The sequence below is a fragment of the Leuciscus leuciscus genome, assembly GCF_965113295.1.
Source record: "Leuciscus leuciscus genome assembly, chromosome: 5".
Taxonomy (NCBI): Eukaryota; Metazoa; Chordata; class Actinopteri; order Cypriniformes; family Leuciscidae; genus Leuciscus; species Leuciscus leuciscus.
The window spans coordinates 25,083,473-25,107,517 of NC_138729.1; the positions used below are offsets into that span (position 1 = coordinate 25,083,473).

General features: G+C 37.8%; 2 protein-coding genes across 6 annotated transcripts in view; one reads left to right on the top strand and one right to left on the bottom strand.

The window, feature by feature from the left end:
• Positions 1-54: 54 nt before the first annotated feature.
• Positions 55-6,752, bottom strand: eral1 (Era-like 12S mitochondrial rRNA chaperone 1). Its single transcript, XM_082168946.1, has 11 exons — positions 6,480-6,752; positions 6,103-6,273; positions 5,788-5,915; positions 5,618-5,695; positions 5,470-5,516; positions 5,262-5,323; positions 2,676-2,788; positions 2,104-2,418; positions 1,829-1,978; positions 1,174-1,254; positions 55-964 (listed from the first exon to the last, which is right to left on the bottom strand). Exons 1-11 carry the CDS (start codon positions 6,586-6,588, stop codon positions 842-844), a joined length of 1,377 nt encoding a protein of 458 aa, XP_082025072.1. The 5' UTR covers positions 6,589-6,752; the 3' UTR covers positions 55-841.
• Positions 6,168-24,045, top strand: part of fam222ba (family with sequence similarity 222 member Ba) — a 64,189-nt gene continuing 46,311 nt past the window's right edge. The window contains exon 1 of one of the 5 annotated variants that reach the window (XM_082168935.1): positions 6,168-6,306. The gene's annotated coding sequence lies outside the window, so the exon portion shown is untranslated. The other 4 variants (XM_082168940.1, XM_082168936.1, XM_082168938.1 and 1 more) reach the window with 4 other exon arrangements.

Consider the following 24,045-nt stretch of genomic DNA (forward strand, 5'->3'; position numbering starts at 1 on the left):
TGTAAAAGCATTGACTTCTGCTGTCTGTAGATAAAGTGACCATAACACAGGAAGTCCAGCGACATAAGAACTTTATTGCCTATTCTTTATTACTCAAAACATTTACCACTGACTAAAATTGATGCATGAATTTACTCAACGGATGAAAAATGTAATATCACATACATAGCTTTAAATAATTGAAAACAGTTCCACTTTGCTGAAGTAAGTAGCATGTACAGCCACAGATGAGCAGCCCCGGCTCCAGTCCCACCCCAACGATCCAGCCCCCTCTCACAGTCCTGTGGCCCAGCTGAAGCCAGGCCTGCAGATGAGTGATTTCAAGCCAGTGTAATGGTCTTATGTAAGACCTTCAGTTAAACAGCAAGACTCCACCACAGATAACAGCCTGACCACACTGAAGACAATGAATAATGATGAACAAAAAAACAAGGTCAGCCCTTGCTTCCAGAAAATAAAAAGTAAAGAGAGAAAGTGAACCTGTCCTGACCCTCAAAGCAGAACTATGTGATTCTATACTTTTGCCATTTATGGATATAAAGACATTTTTATAAATCAAAAGCAGCAAGATATATAACCGGCACAGGCAGCTGTGATACTACAATTTTGCTATTGAAATTGTAACTGAAATAATTAAGAAAACCATGTAATGTGGCTTTGATAAACTTGCATTTCAGTTTAGAGAAATGAGGGGGGTCTGTTGAGATCAACCTCACATTATAACCCAAAATATAACAGATTTTCAGTTCAAGTCCATTTCTTCACTTTTAAATCACTTTTCATGTTTCTGTATCCCTCTGTATGCATCAGGCTCTGACCTTCGTCATCTGAACTGTGAACTTCACTTCTGCAGCTTCGCCGAGATTTTTAAACGCACATTACGCAAGAAAATCTTCATTAGGTCATTTTCAGCTTCCTGGGTTATTCTGGTTATCAACTGACCTCCAGGACCAATAACCATTTTCTGCAAGAAAGAAAGAATAAAAGGTTTCACTTTATAATGCAGTATAATAATGTTACCATTTCTTCAGCTAGAGAGAAACTGTATTTGTTTTAAGAACAATTCCACAAAATGTCTACCATAAAACTATGGTTCCCTGATGGTAAAAACAGCAGCATGGGAAACTAGCCTTTTTCCCCCAGAAAACATAGAAGGAATGAGAGAGAGCTCACCATATGAGTGTCTTTCTTCACGTATAGTTTGATGGATATGTTGAGTACCCCATCCTCAGACTCCTTCCAGATTTCAATTTGCTGTAAAAATACCAAAATAACATTCCAGCAAACATGAAATAATACAAAAATGTCAATTCATATTTTGAGAAGTTGAAAATATTCTGGAGGATGGACGGATGGACAGATGGACAGAACGATATATGGCTAAGTTTTGTGAAGAAATTCCCAATTTATAAATAATGAGAATCATACTTGGGTTAAAATAGATACTGATCCAGTTTCAATGATTTGGAATGTTCTCCTGAGCATTTATGCTATCAGATGTGTGTTTTCTAACAGGAGAACAACAAATTAATGATGAAAAAACAGACCAGAACAAGAAAATGAGAATATCAGTAATGAACAAATACGACTACATTTTACTATATTTTAAAATGTAATTTATTCCTGTGATGGCAGAGCTGAATTTTCAGCATAAGTACTCCAGTCTTCAGTCACATGATCCTTCAGAAATCATTCCAATAATATCCTGATTTGGTGCTCATTTCATATTACATTTATTCAAAAATACACTAATGATATTTCACTGTATGTTTGATTAAATAAATGCAGCATTTGAACAGAAGTGTATATCCCACAAATCATAACCCACCTGCGACATAGTGTACGGCACCTCCTTAGGGAGATACTGTAGCAGTTTCTCTCTGATGGTGTTATTGCACACCTCCTCCGGACCCTGATCGGTCAGTACTTCACTGTGGTACTGCCACTGGCGAGGCTTTGCACCTTTGAACAGGTACCTCTGTTGCACAAATGTTCAAACACAGGCAAATGAAGGCTGAGAAGCACAATGCTTGAGATTAAAATGTCAGTTTTTGGTTTTAAAGCAAATGTCATTTTCTTGTACTCTCAAATGTGTTCTCTAACCTTTAATGTTTCCACATCTTCTCTGTCAAGAGAATTTAACATGAACACGTCCTTAAAATGTGGCCACCCCCTGCGGCTCCTCAGGGCCTTCAGCGTCTCTTGGCTCAGTCTGTCTTTGTCCTGACTTTCCTGAGACACCCCGTCCTGCGTGCTCTCAGAAAGACTTTTTTCAGCATGTCTGCTGTCGGGTTCAGCTGCTAATTTCATACATTGTTTCACAGCGCCACGGATCTTAATCTTCTTTCCATTCACCACCCCCTCAGTCAGCTGTGCCGTGATGTCTAGCAGCAGCGTTTTGTTCTTCAGAAGGTCCACCTGTGCATTAAGAGTCGATGCTTTGCTTTATCATCTATTTTAAAGCCCCTCTAAGTGCACCAGCCCAGATGTAAATCATTCATTGAGTGTGATAGTGACATTCATTTCTGTAATAGCAACTGCAGCAATACAACCCCCCTCTCTCTGTCAGACGAGAGATGGGACATCCAGAAAAACAAAGCGGTGGTAATTTCCTCCACAAATTAATCCTACGGTCAAGACTGGGAGAGATCAATACAAAATGACATAGCTAATACCTTATTGAGGACAAGGATGGCAGGGACATCAGAATTCAGGGCCAGACACTTGAGCACCTCATAGTCCAGCTTACTGCGGGTCCATTTATCAGACATGTCAACTAACACCACCACTGAGAATACATAGGAGAAATGGAGAAAAAGAAGATGCAGCATGAGTCAGTGGTTCTCAAATCTTTTTTCCTCCAAGGCCCGTCTTCGTCCAAGACTAAATTCAAAGGCCCTCCTATCTAAGCTGAAATTTACCTTTTTTAGCATTTTCATAAACATTGTTAAAATGACAAAATGTACTTAATTTTCATTATTTTCATTATTATGTCGATCACAACATACTTCTGGACAGGCTGGAAAACTGGGTGGGGCTTTCTGGGATAGTCCTAAAATGGTTCAGGTCATACTTAGATGGGAGAGGTTATTATGTGCGTATAGGAGACCATAAGTCTGAGTGGACATCCATGACATGCGGAGTCCCTCAAGGCTCAATTCTTGCGCCACTCCTGTTCAACCTGTATATGCTCCCAATGAGCCAAATAATGAGAAAGAACCAAATTGCTTACCACAGCTATGCAGACGACACACAGCTGTACTTAGCCCTATCGCCTAACGATTACAGCCCCATTGACTCCCTGTGCCAATGCATTGATGAAGTCAACAGTTGGATGTGTCAAAACTTTCTTCAGTTAAACAAAGACAAAACTGAAGTCATTGCGTTTGGAAACAAAGATGAAGTTCTCAAGGTGAACGCATACCTTCACTCTAGGGGTCAAACAACCAAAAATCAAGTCAGGAATCTTGGTGTGACACTAGAGTCAGACCTTAGTTTCAGTAGTCATGTCAAAGCAATAACTAAATCAGCATACTATCATCTGAAAAATATTGCAAGAATTAGATGCTTTGTTTCCAGACAAGACTTAGAGAAACTTGTGCATGCTTTCATCACCAGCAGGGTGGATTATTGTAATGGACTCCTCACTGGCCTTCCCAAAAAGACCATAAGACAGTTGCAGCTCATACAGAACGCTGCCGCCAGGATTCTGAGCAGAACCAGAAAATATGAACATATCACACCAGTCCTCAGGTCTTTACACTGGCTCCCAGTTAAACTTAGGATTGATTTTAAAGTATTATTACTGGTATATAAATCATTCAATGGCCTAGGACCTCAATACATTGCAGATATGCTCACTGAATATAAACCCAACAGATCACTCAGATCATTAGGATCATATCAGCTAGAAATACCAAGGGTTCACTCTAAGCATGGCGAGTCTGCTTTTAGCTATTATGCCAGCCGCAGCTGGAACCAGCTTCCAGAGGAGATCAGATGTGCTCCTACTGTAGTCACATTCAAATCCAGACTCAAAACACTTCTGTTTAGCTGTGCATTTACTGAATGAGCACTGTGCCAATGTTCGTCCGACTGTTTGTACTGTATTTTATTTTTTATTTTTCTAAACTGTTTTAATTATTCTTATTTCTTTTTATTATTTTAATTTCTTCTATGTAAAGCACTTTGAATTGCCATTGTGTATGAAATGTGCTATATAAATAAACTTGCCTTGCCTTGCCTTGCCTTGCCTATTTATTCATAAACAAGTGTTTATTCAAATGCACCTTTCAAACGGATTATATAAGCAGAGAGTATAAGCTTGTTTTAGATTTGAATTGATTTGTTTAAAAGTAGACATTTCTATAGATATATTTATCATGTCTGTGAGGCAAGTAGCATACGCTGAGTTTCGGTTCATTTTTGTGACGCACTCCAGTTCACGGAGACCGAGACGGCAGAAAGCACATCCTGTTTGTTTTCTTTATTTTACAAAGCACATCGGTTTGTTATTGTGGGTGTATTTCAAATGATTTATTACTCTTATCTGAAAGACCATAAATGACTGAGTATTTTAAGTTGTTTCTGCTGTTATCAGGAAAAAATGCAAGTGATCATGCCGGCTAATACTTTAGCTTCCACACTCCGCACAAACACTTGGATAGGCGCCTAAAGGTGATGATACACGGGGCAACTTTTTGGGCAATGTTGCCATCAAGTGAGACACAGGGCCCATGACCGATCTAAAGTATCCAGATACTTGTTGCCCATTCTCAATGGGAAAGTGCCCAAGCAACATTGCTCAACAACATTGCTCAAAAAAGTTGCCCTGTGTATCATCACCTTAATAATAGTGCAAATTTAACTAGGTTAACGTTAGAGCAAGCAACTAAGTAAAGTTGCTACTACTTACATGTTTCAAATGATAAGCCATATTTGAGGTCGATGGATGAAAGGCGAACGTTTAGATTTCCTGTCCGGCATACTGTAATTACCACATTGACCCGCCGTTAACGATATGTCAGTCCCTCGCGGACTGAGTGAATTTCCGTGTGAGTGAGTTTTTTTTTCTGCGACTAACCTACAAATAAAATTTTGGTTGACTACGCCTCTTTTTGTCGACTAACTTTTAGCTGACTACTAGAGGTCAGCCCTAATAACAACATGACATTACCATCACAAAAAGATAGATACTGACTTTGTGTCCTCTTTTTTTTTTTTTTACTAAGAAATAAACAAGAAAACTACATTTTTGCTACCTAGATCGGCTTCTTGTAGTGACTCAAAAGGATCCACTAGGAGCGATTTCTCCAGCTGGTGTCTGTTAAACACATAACAAAACAATCAAGATTAGTTTCTGAGTAGATGTCTGCATATTAAACTGGGACAGGAGAAAGTATTTTAAACATGCAAACAATTATACACTTCACCTAATGTTATTAAGAAACTGCTCTACTACACACTCACCTTTTAGCCTTTATTGGTGTGGTGAGGCCAGGGGTATCCAACAGAATCTGATAAAAAGATGGTCAGAAAATGCGAATCAAACAGGATATTTCCTAAACAGACTAGACTTTTATTTGGACATTTAGCATGGGCTAGAAGAGGTACTTACGATTTGTGTGTCATCCTCTGTCAGGACGCCGACAGCACGTGCTCTTGTTGTGTGCACTTTCTCAGAAACCGCAAACAACTGTAAGAAAATAGTGTTCTAACAGTTAAGACAAAAGACATAAGTTCTTAAGGGGACAGTTGTTTATGTTTTTCCATATAGTATAATATCACCTTCCGACCCAGCAACTGATTGGTCAGTGTGGATTTCCCTGCATTCGGTGAGCCCACTATTGCCACTTTAAGAGATTTGGCATTTTCAGGTTGATCAGGTTCCTTTAGTAATAAGGAAATTTGATGACCTGAGAGCAGAAAATACACACACACACACACACACATACATGCACAGTCACACACAAAATTTGTTTAACGACTAGGCTATAACATCATAAAAATCCGTTAAGATAAGATTCAAAGAACTGTGTTTTCCACATGTTATCTCTAAAACAACAGTCTTGAAGCTTTGAGAAGAGCTGGAGATATTCTTACCGCTGTCCGATGAAACCGAGACAGGGACAGGGTGATGACCGAGACCCTCATCGGACACAACCGGTCTCCCCTTCTGTAATCTGTCCAAAAAAGCATCCGAAGACACCAAACTGGCCGGAGTACAGTGAAAGAGACATTTCCTTACTGTCTGTGGACGAAAAACCGAGCAACCTGTGAAGTGAACAAATAAAGGACAAGCGACAGGTAAAATGAAAGCTATTACATGGCTGAAGTTATTATTTTTCTATGAATTTTGTTTTATTTCTGGTGGCGAATCAAACTAAAAACAACCAGTTTGACGTCTAGCATATTCTTTAAAAAATCAGCTCGTCGATACGAGATACCAGTAAACAAACTGTGTATAATCTACAAATCACCTGATACTCGCAGATACAGTGGCGCTTGTTCTGGAGCTGCTGTCAGTTTGCGGATCGTGGAAAATAGCAGAGATCTGCGTACAAACGTCTCGCAAAGCCGTAAGGTCATTTCTGAAATCCGTTTCCACTGCACAGGTGGATACTTTCAAAACGTTTTGCTTATGTTAACCCTTGGGTAAGGTTATTCTAGTCTCCATTTTTATTTACACATGTGTGCAGGGCGCAGACATGTTGCTTCTATCGCGTGAACTGGAGTGATGAATCTTATTACACACTACTGCCATCTACTGTTCAGGCGCCGCGACGAACGCGCGACTGTCTAGTCTTCATTAATTATTAATATTTTAATATATAGACCGCAACCGCTTATGTTAATAAAAAGCAAGAACCTTTGCTATCATTTCAGCTAGTTAAAGAAGAAGGACTATAGCGTGTAGGATGGCTGAATATTTTAATATAATTTGACAGACAGCTTGGAGTTAAAAAGGTTGAGAATCACTGTTCTAGTATGAAAGAGACATAAAAGGATAAAAGGAGCCTATTAGGACCAGAGAGCTGAGAATATGATCCCCAGTCAGAGCAGTTGATCTTGTTTTCATCCGCTCAGGTAAAATCAGAGAGAACAGATGTGTTTTTCCATCTCCCATCAAAAGCCAGTCCACCAGGAGTAGCGCAGAGCGGAAAAATGCTTCCACTGGGGAGAAGAAAGGATATCAGGTGGTTCACAATCTGTCAGCATATCAGCTCAGAGAAAACTTGCAAAACCCAACACATTCAGGTTGCAAGGAAAATTAGGGGTTTGACTGAAGTAGAGAAAAACACAAATATATCAGATACAATCACATACAACACATGCACCATTCACCTAAACAAGACCTCTTCTCAGATGGATTTGGTCTGCCTTTATTTTACCCTACAGACCAGGAGAAATGGCACATTGTCTCCTTAACAAATCATTTGCGCATATATAGAGCCAGCCTATAAGCACTAGCAGAAATTATAGCCGTATAGATAAATGCTAATCCAATATTTATTCTGTGATATTTGTATTTTAAAGCACTAATTAGGTATTCGTTAATTACAAATGAATGTCATAGAGACATTTTGCTGGACCTTTAAAAATCTTTGTGTGCCATAATTAGGTAGGCCTACTATTATTATTGCTGTATGAGATAACGTAACCCAATCTTATGGGATAACGTAACTCTTTTACAAGGTGGTAATTTCATTTGAATTCATATGATTTGAAATGTACGACATGAAGGTCCACCCCTAAACAAAACTGTCACTGGGGCATAAGCATATCTTATGAAACGAATTAGCCACCAATTCACCAAAACGTTAAATAGTTAAAATTGCTATGAGATTGTGTTGAATAACTAGGAAAACTGTGATTTAATACCACCTTTGTTCTCACATTAGTTGAACCTTTTCACAAGCTTTTCTTTTAGCACAAGGAAACATTGCAGTATTTCAGTGCAATTCCTTCTATTTTAACAAGATGTCCAGTCATTGCTGAAGAAATGCAGTCCCCATCATTCTTCACTATAGGTTTTTTCAAGATGTGGCCATGCGTTACATTCACAACACACACATCATCTGTAATTTTGAGGTCTCATGCAACAACAAAATCTTTTTCCACTTCACAACTAGGTCACCATTAGCAAACTCTATAGACATGCTTCCACATGGAACTTTTTGAGTAATAATTCCTTTACCACCCATTACAGCCTATAGTGCTATACCGTAACTTGGACACATAAATACTATATATGGCATTGTTGTTCTCATCTCTTAAAAGACTCCTTGTTTGCATGAGCTTTGTGAGATGACCTTTTCTGGCCAGTGTCATGTGGGATTTTATGTGTCTTTGTCTTCCTGGAAACTGAATCCTGGTAATTTACCCCTAAATTCTTAGTCTTCATTTTCACATAAGTCTTATGACCATCTGAATATTCATCCTTATATGTGGTTTTTATCCAGAAAAGAACAGAGCCTCTGAAGAACAAGGGCTGAATATGTTAAACACAATGTCACATTAAAATAATTTATTTGAGTGTCATAATTAAAATGTCACAAAACAAAAAAACTCATTGTAAGATTTGTAAATATGCAGGTTTTGGTCTTGGCTTGGAATCATTTTAAATGGTAAACAAATAAGAGAAGTTGACTATAATGAAAATAGTTCTGACAGGTCTTTCAGTAGGTCTCTCCTCGTCTTTTGCAGTGGAGACAGATACACGCACTCACACACACACAAAGATAAATATGTCCTGCAGTTACAGCACAGCACTACGACCTTTCTGCAGGCAAGGAGGAAAAACAAAGCTGCAGAGATGTTGAGTGTACGACAGGCGTATAACAGGAGCTGGCCGAGCCGTGCTGGGTATAGCTGCTACTCAGGCACAGACTTGCTCAGCCATTACACATGATTGCAGCACAGCACACAAAGAAACGCAGCTGGGGCATCCTCTGTCACATCCTCATCAAAACGCTTTCGAGAGAATCATTTTAAAAAGCACCCAGAGGTCATATTTTCCAGCCCTGATTCTAAGTTCGCTCTCTGACTGGAGCGGGAGAGAGAAAGACGGAGAAAGTAAGAGGAGGGAGAAAAATCATACTCTTATCAGGATTTCGCAATCAATACAACTTGTCTGTGAAGTGGATCAATAATGCATCTCCTTTGAAACAGTCAATCACGTCAGAGTTGGGCATAAAAAGCATAATTAGGACCACCGTTCCTTAAACATCCTGCCTTGAAGTCTTTCAGGGCCAAAGAAAGACACCATCCTGTGTCATTAACGTTGTATTATTGTGTGATGAAGCACACTGCTGAGCACTTCCCCTCAGCTGCCTGAGGCTCTGTGGGTGGAAGAAATGACTTTTCTACTGGTCTAGGATCAGCCATCATAACCTTAATAATTGAGCTTCAAGCTCAAGATTTCTATATTTCATTATTCCTGTGCACATAATGGCTTTTTCTTTTGAGAAAGCCTTGTGACCCTGAAATGATTTCCGAGCATGTTCAATGGCCTAGTCTGAACCAGTGTTTTCTTATTTCTAAATGGCAAAGATGAAAATAATTAGTCTTGATCACCACACAGTTCTGCCTACTATGAATCACACAATGCCTTGGTAATGATAATCATGATGAAAAGTTTCTGAGAGGATGTGCGTTTAAAAGCATAAATATCGTTATTCATTCTATCAAATACTGTTTTAAAACGGCAGTGGTCCTACAAATGTTGTCTGATGGTGTCGCTGGCTGCTTGAAGGACCACACATTGAGTGTTCAAAATGTATTACTTTTAGCAAGTGGAACCAGAAAAGTAGGGAAGGAGGGAAATTCAGTTCCTTCCTGTTACAAACCTACGTAACAATGTAACAAATTTGCATAATGCCAGCCTATGGAATGCTTTGCATGCACTTCAAAAGGACTTGGAATTTATACGGAAAAACCTACGCCATCATTCGTATCACTGTGTATCAGGCATTTGATTTCCGACACACACTATAAGCGGTAGACCAATCACAACAGACTGGGCCATCTGACCAATCAGAACAGAGTAGGCTTTCGGAAAGGGGGGGATTAGAGAGACTGAATCTTTGAACAAACTGTTTTCAGACACTGAAAGAGGTGATGTGCAGTGTATATTATGAAAAAATGTAAGTGTCGAAGACAATAAAATCAAAATAAGAACATTTAAAACAGCATAAGTGGGCACTTAAAATATATATATATATAATTGGCTGATGACTGATATTATACTGTGCATCCTGCCTAAGGAAAACTTGACATAATGAACATGAAATGATATCTCAGCTGAGGACGTTGGTTTAAACCTTAAAATAACTAAAGTGGGAAGCAATGAGTCTGTTCAGGATCAAGGAAGGAATAACTGAAGATAGACTGAGTGTTTTAATTCAGTCTGAGGGATGACTTCCCGAAAAGGTATAAATATCATTCCTCCGATCCTAAGCTGTTTTAGGTGTCAGCATACAGGACATGTAGCAGGAGTGTGCAGATGGAAAATGAGATGTGAAAAAATGTGATGGGGAGAGCATTTTAAATGTCAAGTGACTGATGGGCTCCACTGTTGTAACTGAGCTGCTTTCCATAGTGCAGCGTGTATGGAGGATGTCAAGTATAATCGAAAGCATATAGGACGTACATAAATATGGCAAGCTGAAAGTTTGATGTGTGGAGGCATTGTTGGAATGTGGGAACAGAAATGGCGTGAGAAATATTTTGACAGGGCTTGTGTGGGATGGAGTCAGAGGCTCTATCTATCTATCTATCTATCTATCTATCTATCTATCTATCTATCTATCTATCTATATATATATATATATATATATATATATATATATATATATATATATATATATATATATATATATATATATATATATCATCTCTTTCTGTGATAAGAACATTATTTTGAGAAACAGCATAAATTATTATTAGCCAGTAGAGTAGGCCTACGTGCTGGCCTGGGACACAAAGGGTTAATTCTTCACATGGGGTGTATGAAAGTCGACATTTATGAGGAAAGAGTTGAATTTACTGCATTTTAAAGGGGTAAGGTAAAGAATATTAGGGGAGATGTAGGGAAAAATTATTAGGATCAGGTTGCTAGTGCGTTTCATGTTTAGGCTTGTCTGTCAAAATACAGTTTTAATAGTTGTTCTTGTCCTCTAATGTGGATCCTTCGTTTTAACACACAAATGTGATACTTTACACCTAATGAATTGTGTTTATACTCAGATTGCATATTAGACCGGTAGGTGACGATATACACACTCCGCTTGCGTTTCAGCAAAAATCAACAAAAGAAGAAGAAGGCTTCCGGCAAAATGGCGAACAGAGTGCAGTTGACATGTTGAGTTCTAGCAAATGTCCATTTTTATTTATTTCCCACAGCTATTTTCTCACCTATAGTTCGTTTAAGCACAGTTTTTTTTCTTTCCAGATTGAAAGTCTTTGAAATATCATGGACTATTTGTTAATAGCCTTCCTGTCGAGTCCGGTAATGTATGATGAGGTTTCAAGTGCAACTGTCAAACTCTCTCAATATTAAAACATCCATATTTACTTCTGGAATGACCAAGCGTGTCTCTGAATCGTTTAATTCAGAGCGCTTTGTAATTATGATTACATTATCATAAAAAAATAGCCTACATAATTAAATTTGCGAACAAATAACAAATCTGACGGGTTTACATATGTCTGGCTGCAGCATTAGTGTATAAGGAGCGTTTGTTCTGATATATTTACAATATTTTTTATTTTCTAGTGAGAAAATGCAGTTGTCCCCCCGTCTACCAAAAACTCTTCCAAGTTTTGCTAAGAATGTTTTTTTGCATATTTTTTTTTCTTTCGTTTAAACTTTATTTTGTATCCCATTTATTGTGTTGCTATATGTAAATAGTCTGTATTTGTGATAGCGATGTTCTCTTTTTACATAACATGTAGGAACAAATTGACACCAGCACGTGGGCATATTTTAATGTTATACTCTAATAATTGTACTACAAGGGTAAACTTACTAAATAAGTGAAAATATGCTCGAATAAAAACTGTTAAGAAAATGTGTTTGTGTTTTATGCTTCTAGCAAAGCATGAACTGAGTGTTTGGTTGTTATTCTACTTGTAAATATTAACTTCCCTTACAAATCATTGAAAACCATCAAGGTAAATCTTTTAGTTAATGAAATTGGTTAATCCCTCCTTAGACAATGATTATTGACTTCTTGTCATTATGTTTTTTAAGCTATTATTTCTGATAGAGCTATAAAGATTATGTAACTGGATGAACTAATACAATGACTAAAATATAATTTGTCACTTTTCTGTCTCAGAGAGTAATTAAAAAAGAGGATAATCTCACAAATGGCATTCACCAAGCTGCACTGAGCTATCATGGGTTTATAGAGAATGATAAATCTTTGCAGTCACAGCAACATGAAGCGAGAAGAAAAGGGGCAAACATTAGATAAGACTATCGTGATTTATTGCAAGTAATAAATGCATGCAAGACATGATGCTACAAGAATACTCAGCTCTGAAGTTAGAGTAAATATGTCATACTCGGATTCAGGGAAGATTTGTGGGATTGGCTGGAGACAAAAACGCCTTCAAAAACGGCCTTTTGCAGAAATCATTATATTTGGCTGCAGAAATGTAAATGCAATATTTACATTTGTGTGCGAATGTGATTTGTTTTGCCCCTGTGTTATTTTAAATTGCGTTAAATGTTATCCATGTAAGAAAGAAAATGTTTGGACCACAGCCATTGTCTGTGACGCGAGCGCTGTAGCGCATGCGCCGGAAGTTGCTGCCGCAGACAGCAACACTGATTCGGCAACGCAGACCAACAACACTAGAAAAAAAAAAATCAAAACACCGAATCCAAATAATGCTAATCCAATACGATGTTCTGGGCAATGTATAATGCTATGATCCACGGAGAGTAAGTACAACATTTGAATGATAACTGTACTGATTTTGTGCACGGTTGCTTAGGCTAGCCTACTATCCATCTTTTCCATCAGGCTTATGAAGCAACAAAGGAGTCAGCTCTCTATTTCATTTAGTGTGGAAGAGATGGTTAATAAGCACTTGGCCTTCTACTTTAGGCCAAAACACGGGATTGACGTCAGTGCTTAAAAAACAATAGTTAAATAGGCTACACCGAAAATCCGCTTTATGTGAGTTGCATTTATTTCAATGTTAATTTTGGCCAACTGAATGCTGAATCCTCATGAATGAATGGATATTTAGCTGCAGTTCTTGTAACTGTGATGTGTTGTATTTCCTCACAAATTGCTCGCAATGTTCTTGTTTTCTCAGCAAATATTCAGCATTTCTAAAGCATAGGCTGCATTTTTATGGATACTTGGTGTTGTTTCAGGGCCTTTTAGAAGGCAGACTGCAGACTTCGCATTTGATCCTCTCGGGGGGAAAATGATATAAATGTATGTCCGTGACCTTTGCTGAATATCAAAGGCGTTGTCTCGAAATGTCACCGGGGATTTCTCCGCCGAGAAGCAGTGCGGTATTTGAAGCTGGGGGTTTTGACAGCCGACAGCAGATTGGCTGGTGGGTGGAAAGTTATAAAGCCGCATATCATTAAATGGCTTATTATGGTTTGTGGAGAATTGACTGCGATCCACATGCACATACATGCACGGTTTTTGTGAACGACGCTTGGCCATTTGGATAGCAATGTACAGTTGCTCTGTCATAAATCTCAGTTGTAGTCTAGCCAGATGGAGTCGTTATAAAGCCTTTGAGCGTAAAGAAATTACATGACTTCACAGGGCACGCATGCAGCAAGTAATAGTCTTTGCTTCATTCAAATTAAACCGAATGCTGTATTTTACTGAATGCACCTGCTTCATTATAATAGCCTTCTAATTGTGTTTGCCTTGAATAGTGCTTTCTCTAAATTAAAACCCCCTGCAACAAGCTTCTTAAAGTCTGCACCAAGATGTTTATGATTTAATACGCAATGTTTTGGCTAGATATCTGCTGTTTCAGATGAAAGGGGTCGGCAAGGTAACAAAGGATTGACGTCATGCATCGCATCCGCCCGCATGACTTCCAACTCGAAGTCCCGCCCCTTTTATTTAATGATTGGTGGAACGCGCCGCTAGACGCGTCCTAGTCTAACCGAGAGCCAATCGGAAGAAGGCTTCCGTGTTGATGTAAAATAGTGGGGCGGGGCTAGTTGGCGGAGAAACCAGTGCGATAGACGCTACTGCTCAATCTGAATCTGGTGTTGGTGTCTCCGCGGCTGCCCGTGTTGAATTGGCCACTTTCTGTCGCGGACCAGAGGATCTTTAACCATGCATTTCGGTCTTGTGGATTGGTGCTAAATGATTTCGTCGAATGTCATCCGTAAATAACTGGATCCCGGGGTAAGATTGAAAGCTTATATGTGTTGCCGTAATTTATTCTTGAGCATATGTTTTGATCTCCGACCGTGTTGCGTGTTTTCATCAGAGGATTTAATGCAGTCAGCAGACACTTGGCAGCACTGAGCTTTTCCCATCTGTGTAACTGGCAAACAACATGATTCACTGGCATTGCATGCTCAGTAGATTATTATTGCATGCAAAAGTTTAGCTTTAACATATTTTGAGGGGTGACCGTTGTGAAAAAAAATAAGTGCAATGTGAAGAGCATCACTGGTTGATCTAATTCTGAAACAATTACTGTTGGTTTTTATATTCAGGTGGTTTTTGTGTGTGTGTGTGTGTGCCATGGACTCTTTCTAACCATTCCTAAAAGCGCAATTATCTAAGGCTAGATAGTGTTTATTTGATTTACGGCTCCGGTATCTTGTGCTCACTCAGTTAAACCCAGAGCTTGACATTAGTTACCCACTGAGTGCAGTTTTATATCATTGCGCTGTCTTCTGTCTGCCCTACATTTTCCAAAGGCTGGATAATTAAATTTCAGACTCATATTTCCAGAGAAACACGGTCTCCTATTCTCAGTACAATTATCGAGCGTGGTGAAGGATCATTTTGACATCTGGGTGTAACGTTTCTCTTCTATCATGAGCCATTATGTGATTTGGCTAAATGAATGGATCACGGGGGCAGTGCTTTCCAATATGCATGCCTACTCATACATAAATACATTTTCACTTGTGCATTTGTCCTTTCTGCAGTCACAAAATCCAGAGTAACTAGTCTCCATTTGCTTTAATTGATAGGCTGTTCATTTTTACATGACTTAAACTGTATGCATATTATTTTATGGTGACATGCACAACTTGCTGATTTTCTTCTTTTTTTGGGGGGGGGGGGGGGGATATTTTCATTGGCGGAGCCGGAGAAGAAATATATGTGCTTACTGACCATTCTTTATTTGAAACAAATTACTCGACATTAATTAGTTGTTTTTAGTGCTGTTGTATAAAAGCAACATCACACTTGTGGTTTAGTACACTTAATATATCTTTTTTCTGAATGTGCAATCACCTTACAAAGCAAAGATATATGGGATCTAGTTTGTAGAACATAGACCTACATGACACAAACCTCAACAATGGTGACAATCAACTAATGTGAAAAAGTCAGCAAACAGCAAAACAATAATCCTATAACAGTAAGCGCATCATTTATGCATGCTGCAGTGCATACTGGGAACTGACAAACCCTTAACATTTCAGCAATATTGTTCAATTCTTTGTTTAGACAACTGTTTTTGACTAGCTTGAACAACATCAGGGGGATTTTGTTGGTCTAACATTGGATTTTATGTAGTTTCATGTAATACACAATTCTTGGTATTCATGACTTAAAAGATCCCTGCTTATAATAAGAACAACAACGCTTTTGCTCAAGTGATATTGCTTAAATGTCAATATCAACCTGTAAGTAACCTCTGCTAATAACAGGGCGGTCAGTCACAATGTTAAAATATCTCCAGGTACTTAGTTTTGCAACTCATGGCAACCTGCTGATGCATTTGATAATTAACACATTCCTCTATGAGTGTATTGAGGGCTTATGGCTGCATTCTTCTCTTTAAGTGGTTTATGTTTAATTGACCTTCCTGTGCTAACCAAGTGGTAAACAGAGTGGGAACAGGCTTGATTTCCAGTGTTTGTCTTTAATGTTTGCCATTAATAGTAAGATAGAATCGCTCATTATAGTGGAAATGCCAGACAGACGCGGTAACCTGTTTTTTGTGAATACCATAAATTCATCTCGTTCCAGAAAGAGACATGCCTTGCTGCTTTTGTACAGCTGGAGAGGAATGATGAATGGTTTTGATCATGTAATTATCACTGATCATATGTTTTATTAAATAGCTTTGTGCTGTGATCAGTAAGTTGTATGCTGAAATTTAAGCATGAGGAAAGTACCAACAATTTGCAGTCATGTGATGTGAGTTCATATTCTGGCTGTTGATTCTTGTCCTTTGCCTGTGAGGCTCGGTGTCATGTTGTAAATACTGAGAGAGACACAGACAATCTTGTGATTTTGAAGATCAGTTGAATGAGGTCCAAGTGGACAGATTTCTCAGCTGAAGGAGTCAACAGATGACAAATCACAGCGTAAGTGATGGAGAGGAACCCAGTGAAGAAGATGGAGATGATGAGAATTTATGGGCTGAGTGTGTTAATCTCAACCTGAATGTGGTGCTGATTTGTGTGAGTTTCTTTTTAACACATTGATCTGGTGCTATTATTATGCACATCTTATTACAGGAAGCTTTCAGATATGTATAACGTTTGTTTCCCAAGAGCTTATCTGACCATAATTGTTTTTGTCTATCAAAAGTCCTATTGGCCATTTACATTTTTGAAAAACATCTAAATGACTGCAAAAATGGTTTCCAGTTAAAAGCCAAATTAAATATGACTCTCAAAGGCTCTCAGAAGTTCTTAATGTTTCTCTGCCCGTTTGTATTATATAACATCTTTTATTAAAATTTTGCCTTTCAAGAGAGCTTGTCGCTCAAAGCTTGCACATCCAGCCTGCGTGTGTTTGTGTGAATGCACATTTGCACAGCTGTTTTCCACTGTACGTCAGCTGGAGAAAAATGCATGTACGCAGGTCTGTGTCTCATCTCTTTCCCCACCTATTGAGTTAAACACCCAGCTGTTAATCCAGGCCACACACACACACACTTTTTCAGTTCTCAACATCTTTAGTTACACTAGGGCCATAAAGCCTCTCTGCCGTCTCTCTCTCATGCCTGCCCTTTATATCGCTTCAAACAGACCAGATCTCTCTTTTCCTGCACCCTAAAGCAAGAAGTATCTGTGGCCTGACTCATAAAATCCCTTTGAATGAGGGTAAACTGCAGGTCTGAAGAGATCAGCTGAGAAAGAGACTGAGATAAGCCTGTTAGATGAGAGTAAGGAGCCTGATGTCATTGTGGCCAATTGGGCCATATGCTTTTACTGGACAGGTCTGGGTGGTCTTACAGGGCCTTTGTGATTTGGGATGTCTATCGATTCTCTGTTTTGTTTATGGTTGAACTCTGTTTGTTGTAGGTAGATAAAGAATGGGAATGTGTGTGAAAGAGATTTGTTCAGGGGTTTATTTAACTGTTAATGGTAATGTGTGCTAGTGTTTGTGAATCATGCCACGCTATAGCTGTAAAATGTTTAACAAACCTTTTTAGGAATCAAACCAATAGACAAGAGAATATCAATCTAGAGAAGGAAATTGCTAATTGTCTACTTTTCAAAACACTAATCAATATGTGGGGAAATGGCATTGCTCTCTGTTCAGCACTAAAATTACTACAGTCATGCTAGATTTGCAGGGAATGCATTGTCTGATGAAGTTTTACCCATGCTGGAACTGATAGCCGATAACCGTCCATTTACAAACCACATGACATTTGGTGTCATGTATTTAAAGTCAGCATGAAGAGGAAGTTGCGATTACTTTCAAACTAGGGCTGGACGATTTTGGAAAATAATCTAATTGCGATTTTTTTTACCAATATTGCGATTGCGATTTAATATGCGATTATTTTTTAAGCTCTTTATCTTTTCTATTTTTCAACAAAAACAAGCAATAAATCATTGTAAAATAGGGAAGGGAATCTTTAGGCACCTCATGAGCCGATACATTTTTTTTCTTTAATTGATCTTATTAATAAAACTTAAAATATTTAATTACATAATTATAATTAGGCCTACTTATAATAATTACACATTAAAAAACTAAATTAATGCAATTACATGTTAATAATTTTAACAAATATAGCTTCAAAACAAATAACAAAGAGGGAAAAAAATATTACAAGCAATAAACAAAGAGTGCTTTCAGTATTTAAGAGTAGGCTGTCTGAACGTGTTCATCTCTTTTGAAATTATAAGATGTGGTTTGTCCCAGTGGTGTAGTCTAGTTTTTTGTAGTGAGTATACTCTAATATAACACCCCCAGCCCCCCCCCCCCCCACCCCACCGCATACTCACCCAGCCCAGAGCGTCACCCCATAAGCACCACCACACTCACTAATGCATACAGTATGCATCGACATGTAATTGAGAGCATTATGAAATACTAAGTGTTATCAACTTATTTATTTGTTATATGAATATGGTCCCTGAAGCACAGGTTTTATCAGTTGACAATTATCAACAATTTAAAAAAACAAAACATTATAGGCACAAATACAAATTTACTTTTAGAAATGGTGTTTTTGAAAAAAATTTTATTTTAAAATACCTTTTACTGTGCAATTCCTTTCTAATTAATTTGAGTTAGACCGAACTTTTATTTTGGTGGGTTGTAGACATTTGAGTTTCTGTGTGTTTTAATAAACTATTATTATTATTATTATTATTAGGCCTGAAGTATACTCTGTGCAATAGTAATATATTTCTGTTATAATTTCTTCAAGTTATACAGAACTTTTATTTTGACAGGTTGTCGTAAAGACATAACAGTTTCTGTGTGTATATGAAACGAATGAATGACGATAGTTTTATCAAATGAAATGGTGAAATTCTCATCAAGTGACTTTCATAGCAGCTCTGCGATGAAATGCACATGTGTAGCCTACATCATGTCTCAATACAGTGAAACGCTGAAAACACCACGAGCGTGAGTCACGCGTGCTTCTGTGTGTGTGTGTGTGTGTGTGTGTGTGTAGTGGAGCATACACTGAGCGCTCCATCCCAGAGACGCGTAGAACAATTGCAGTCTCTTTTAGCTTTAATATTCATAGACACTAGTCCATATCGAGATTTGATTCATTGTACAGCAGCTACTTTTGATTTATTCATTCAAAAATAGCCTAATTCCGTGACGTTCTGCTTTATATAGCAAGTTCCATTTGTGACTGGATTCCGCGATTCGATCCGTCGCTTCGCAAACACAGACGGGGTGAATTTATGAATGAAAGTGTGAAAGTTCTGACACAAAACGAAGTTGATACGTATCCTCACGCTTTTTTTAAGTGGGTATACGCAAATCCTTGGCCTTTTCTAGTGGGTATACGGCGTATACCTGCGTATCACGTAGACTACACCACTGGTTTGTCCTGTTTGTTTAATAACTGACTGTGTCACATTACCGGTAAATTCGCGTCATAAAAGCATTTTGAGATGTAAACGTACATTTAACCACGTAGACTCGCTCACAGCCGCATGCTCAAATGCTCTTCGCAAAACGCACGTGAGTATTTGAAATTGAAAGCAGCTTCTGTCGGTGATTTTCATATTTTTAATATATAAGCCAACTGCATTCCAAGACATATGATGCCTTCGTAGAACATTTGTTAGTAAAATACCGGCGGGCGAGACCGCGCACTAACTTACTGAAGTAACATCACGCAGACCGCGCGTATCTCATATCTTGCGCAATGAAGCCTGAATGTCCTTGTAACTCGCTTCAACTTTTCCGAACTTTATTAAAGATTATTTCTCGTAAGGTTCGAGTGGTGTCGTGTGTGTGTGTGTGTGAGAGACAGAGGAATTAGAAGCAAGCAGAATACGGTTGTTTATAAAGCACGCGCGTCGTACACGTCTGTGTTTAAAACTAAGCTCAGACATATACAATACAGAATCGTTGGAGAGAATCTATAACACAATATAACATAAATTAAACATAAACTGTTATTTCCTGTAGCCAGGTCTATATGTGTCCATAGACTGTAAAAAATAGTATATGTCGCGTGCCAAGTTGATGCTTCATCTGTAAATCAGACTGGTTTACTCTCGCGTGTCACGTGACCAGACTATAATCGCAGCTTTGCGGTTTAAAAAATCGCATTTCATCATATCGCGATATTATCGCAAATGCAATTAATCGTTCAGCTAGGCCTGTCGCGATAATTAAATAACCGTCTGATCGCGATTATTTGATCTAACCGCGATTGTTTTAGACAACCGCGATTATTGCGCTCTTTTATAGGCCAGGTGCACAAGGGAGTCATGGACCAAAAGAAATAGACAAGCACTAATTAAGTTTTCCAGCAATATATTCAAAGTCATCTGGAGCCATTCCATAGCTTAATGTGAGGGACAGAAATATATTTACATCGTTAAATTAAAGTTCACGGAAACTCGTCTTCCCTCCTCTGCAGCTGTCAATCATTCTCCATTCAGCATTCAAACAGCGCGCCTCGTCCGGTTACGACAGGAAACTCTCACCAATATGATATATTTACCTTATAATATTTGATCTGTAGAAAAGGGGCTGTGGATTTGCATAAAATTATTTTATTTTGCTGGAGTTAATTGCTGTTTCTAAACGACTCGCTACCGTGTGCCTGTTAGATCACACACAGCACAAGGACTATGAATTGGCATCAAACGCACAATAACTGGAATTTAAAACTGTGAAGAAACAAACGATCAATAAACTGTTGGACAGATATACCCTAGGATTTGTGAGCTCGACATTTCTTTGCTTTGTGCAGTGAAGTTTTACATGCGCAGTGACCCTATGTTGCTTTGAGCACATCATTCTGCACCCGCGAAACGCATACGTGCTTTGTGCCGCTCTGTTTTGAAGTGTTTCATATTTTCGTGGTTTTTTTGCACTGTAAGATTATTAAAAGCCTATCTTGTTCTGTTCTTTCGTATATATCATATCTTGTTGCCCCATTAAAGCTGCACAATACATTTAAAATAGCATAATTTAATTGTATATTATTTGTGTATAGTGTGTAGATAGACAGACAGACACACACACATACACACATACTGTACATACATTTGATGCTCAAGAAACATTATTATTATCAATGTTGATATGATTCTTTACATTCATATATATAAATAAAATGTAATTAATACATGAATTAATTTTATAAGAGTACTAATAGTAATTTGTCATTTGTTTTTATCAACAGGTTTAGATTTCATAAAATTACGGTGCAGAAAATTGTCATAGCTATTGAATACATTTATTTAATATTTAAAGGTGTAAACTGTAATCTTACACTGCAAAATGATAACTTACAAAGGACTAAATTCATCACAATTATTTAATGAATGAAGCACACAAAAAAATTATGACAAAGCCCTAAAACAGACAATTAATCGCCAAAGCCCTAAAACGGGCAATTAATCGCCAAAGCCCTAAAACGGGCAATTAATCGGCATAACCGCAATTATTTTGCAGACAATTAATCGTCACCCAAATTTCATAATCGTGACAGGCCTACGTTCAGCCCTATTTCAAACAATAAAAAATGTAGGGTGGGACCTGAGTTTGTCCATGGGGAATTGATTGAATCATTGGATTGTTGTAGTTTGCTTGCTGTGATCTCATGTGAGTGACAGGTTGTGTCTCGCGCAGAAAAACACTTCATCTGATTTAATGGTGACTTAATTGTAAATGTAAACCATCTTGAAATATAAGTTTGCCCTGCTAATCAGACAGCTTATTTGTAATGTATGCTCGAGTTTAACCAGTTTAACTGTTCTTTTCTCGCTTGCATAAACTGAAAATAAGTCCTAAATTTTGACATTTAAAATGTACATTCATTAGTATGAAATCAGAGGTTTCCTACACATGAACGCATTTTGTCAGAGAAGTTTTTTTATGACAATTGTTTGGGCACCTTTGAAGCAGTACTTGTTCAACCAGGAAGATCAGATAACATATCTGTTAACCGTTAAGGGCATGAGAAAGTCATGAGGTGTGACACTATTCAAACAAAAATGCAGGGCCGTAATGTTTTTGTCATTGTTAGATTAAAAACATTGTCATGTGGCAGTAGGTGCTGCAGTCATTATGGCTGATTTTAGGCACTGAAACCTATGACTGCATTAACTAATTGTCTAATGAAACAGAATGACATAATTGAATGTAAGGTGTATTTGATTCCACACTTGCTGCATGATAAATTCTTCCATAATATATCTAGAAAAAATGTAAGATTAATAACTACACAAATAACAGTATTTGCAGTTTGCAGTGATCATTTCTTATTCAGTTTTCAACACAGTATTTTTACACTAATCCCAGATTTAGTATGTTATTAAAGGATTTTGTAAAAGGTGTTCTGTAAAAAATAAATAATAATTAATAAATAAATTAATAAATTAATAATAATTAAAAAAAAGATTTAAACGACTAGAAACCAAAAACCATTCATAATCAAAAGCTTCATTGGAAGGTCAAATAGATCAATATGAGAATGTGATATTTGTATTTTGCTTTGTACATTTTTATAGAATAGGCTATATGGTAATTGTTAACACTATAGTTTAGTGTCCAATTACCACTATTAACTAGATGCTTACTGGCATACATATTAGGATATTGGCTGTTTCTTAGTATTTATAAAGCCAATATTAATGCCTTATTCTGCATGACTATATTCTACATCCCTTAATCCTGCCAATACCTAAACTTAACAACTACCTTACTAACTATTAATAAGCAATAATTAGGAGTTTAAGGCAAAAGTCATTGCTAATAGTTAGTCACCTGTGAGAATTGGACCCTAATCTAAAGTGTGACCAAATATGTCACACTATGACAGTCTCAGGGTTAAGCCTGCATGGTATAATATGGAAAACTTGCTTTTTCTGAGTAGCAGCAGTACAGTGACTATTGATTTATTTTAATTTTTTTTGTCTTGTTCTCTAGAATAAAATAGGAAATTCTTAAATGTCAACCAATGAAATATTCAGATCTGTCATCTATACTGAGACATCTATATGGTACCTGTAAAGGGAAGTGTTTGCATGCATGTGCCTGAGTGATATGGCCAGTATAATGACACCTATTCTACAGGACGGATTAGATCTGTATTTTAGGAGTGTGTGTGTGTGTGTCTCATTCTGTAGAAGAGGAACGTGTTTATCCCCTCTGTCTGTAAGTTGAGCAGTAGGGCAGCAGTCATCTGCTCTTATCTGTTTACGGCTCTAGATAAGACCTCTGGAACGGGATATCTGACCCTCCCTTCTGTCTCTGCCCTGCTGCATAATGAGGGTTTGCTTGGCAAATTGCATATCTGTCCAGTGTAATCTGAAAAGATGCCATTAGCATGGCAGCGCTATCATCTCTTGTTCGGGTGCCAGGGCGGCCTGCTGCGTGTTGGCACCTCTGAGGTCATGCAACACTGAGCTGTAGTCGTGAAGAGAAGTGTGATCTGCCTCCAACTGGAGGGGCCATGGGACACAATCATGTGATGAAGTCAATTTTGAACTCAGAAGTGCCTCAAAAAGTGCTGGTGTTTGTTTTTACCTTTCACCTCAGCTAATTGGAGTCCCTGTGACAGTTGCTACACTGTATATGATTGTTACCCCTCTCTCTCTCTCTGTAGGGCCCTATATTCATCCATCCTCATCATTATTATTATTAATATTGGTAATAATAATAATATAAACAATTTAAATAAGGCCCGCCTGAGTATTGACTTGGATTTGATTCAATGTTCAATTACAAGGTTACGATTTGATTCAGTTCCTATTTCGATTAAATTCCATTCGATATTGATTAATTGGCATGTGTGTCAAGTACATGGCAAATTTTCTCAAGGAAAAAAAAATCTCTTAAAATTGTGATTTGTATAGGCAACCTACATTTAAATTAAGTTTAACATTTTAAGTTTTTTTATAAC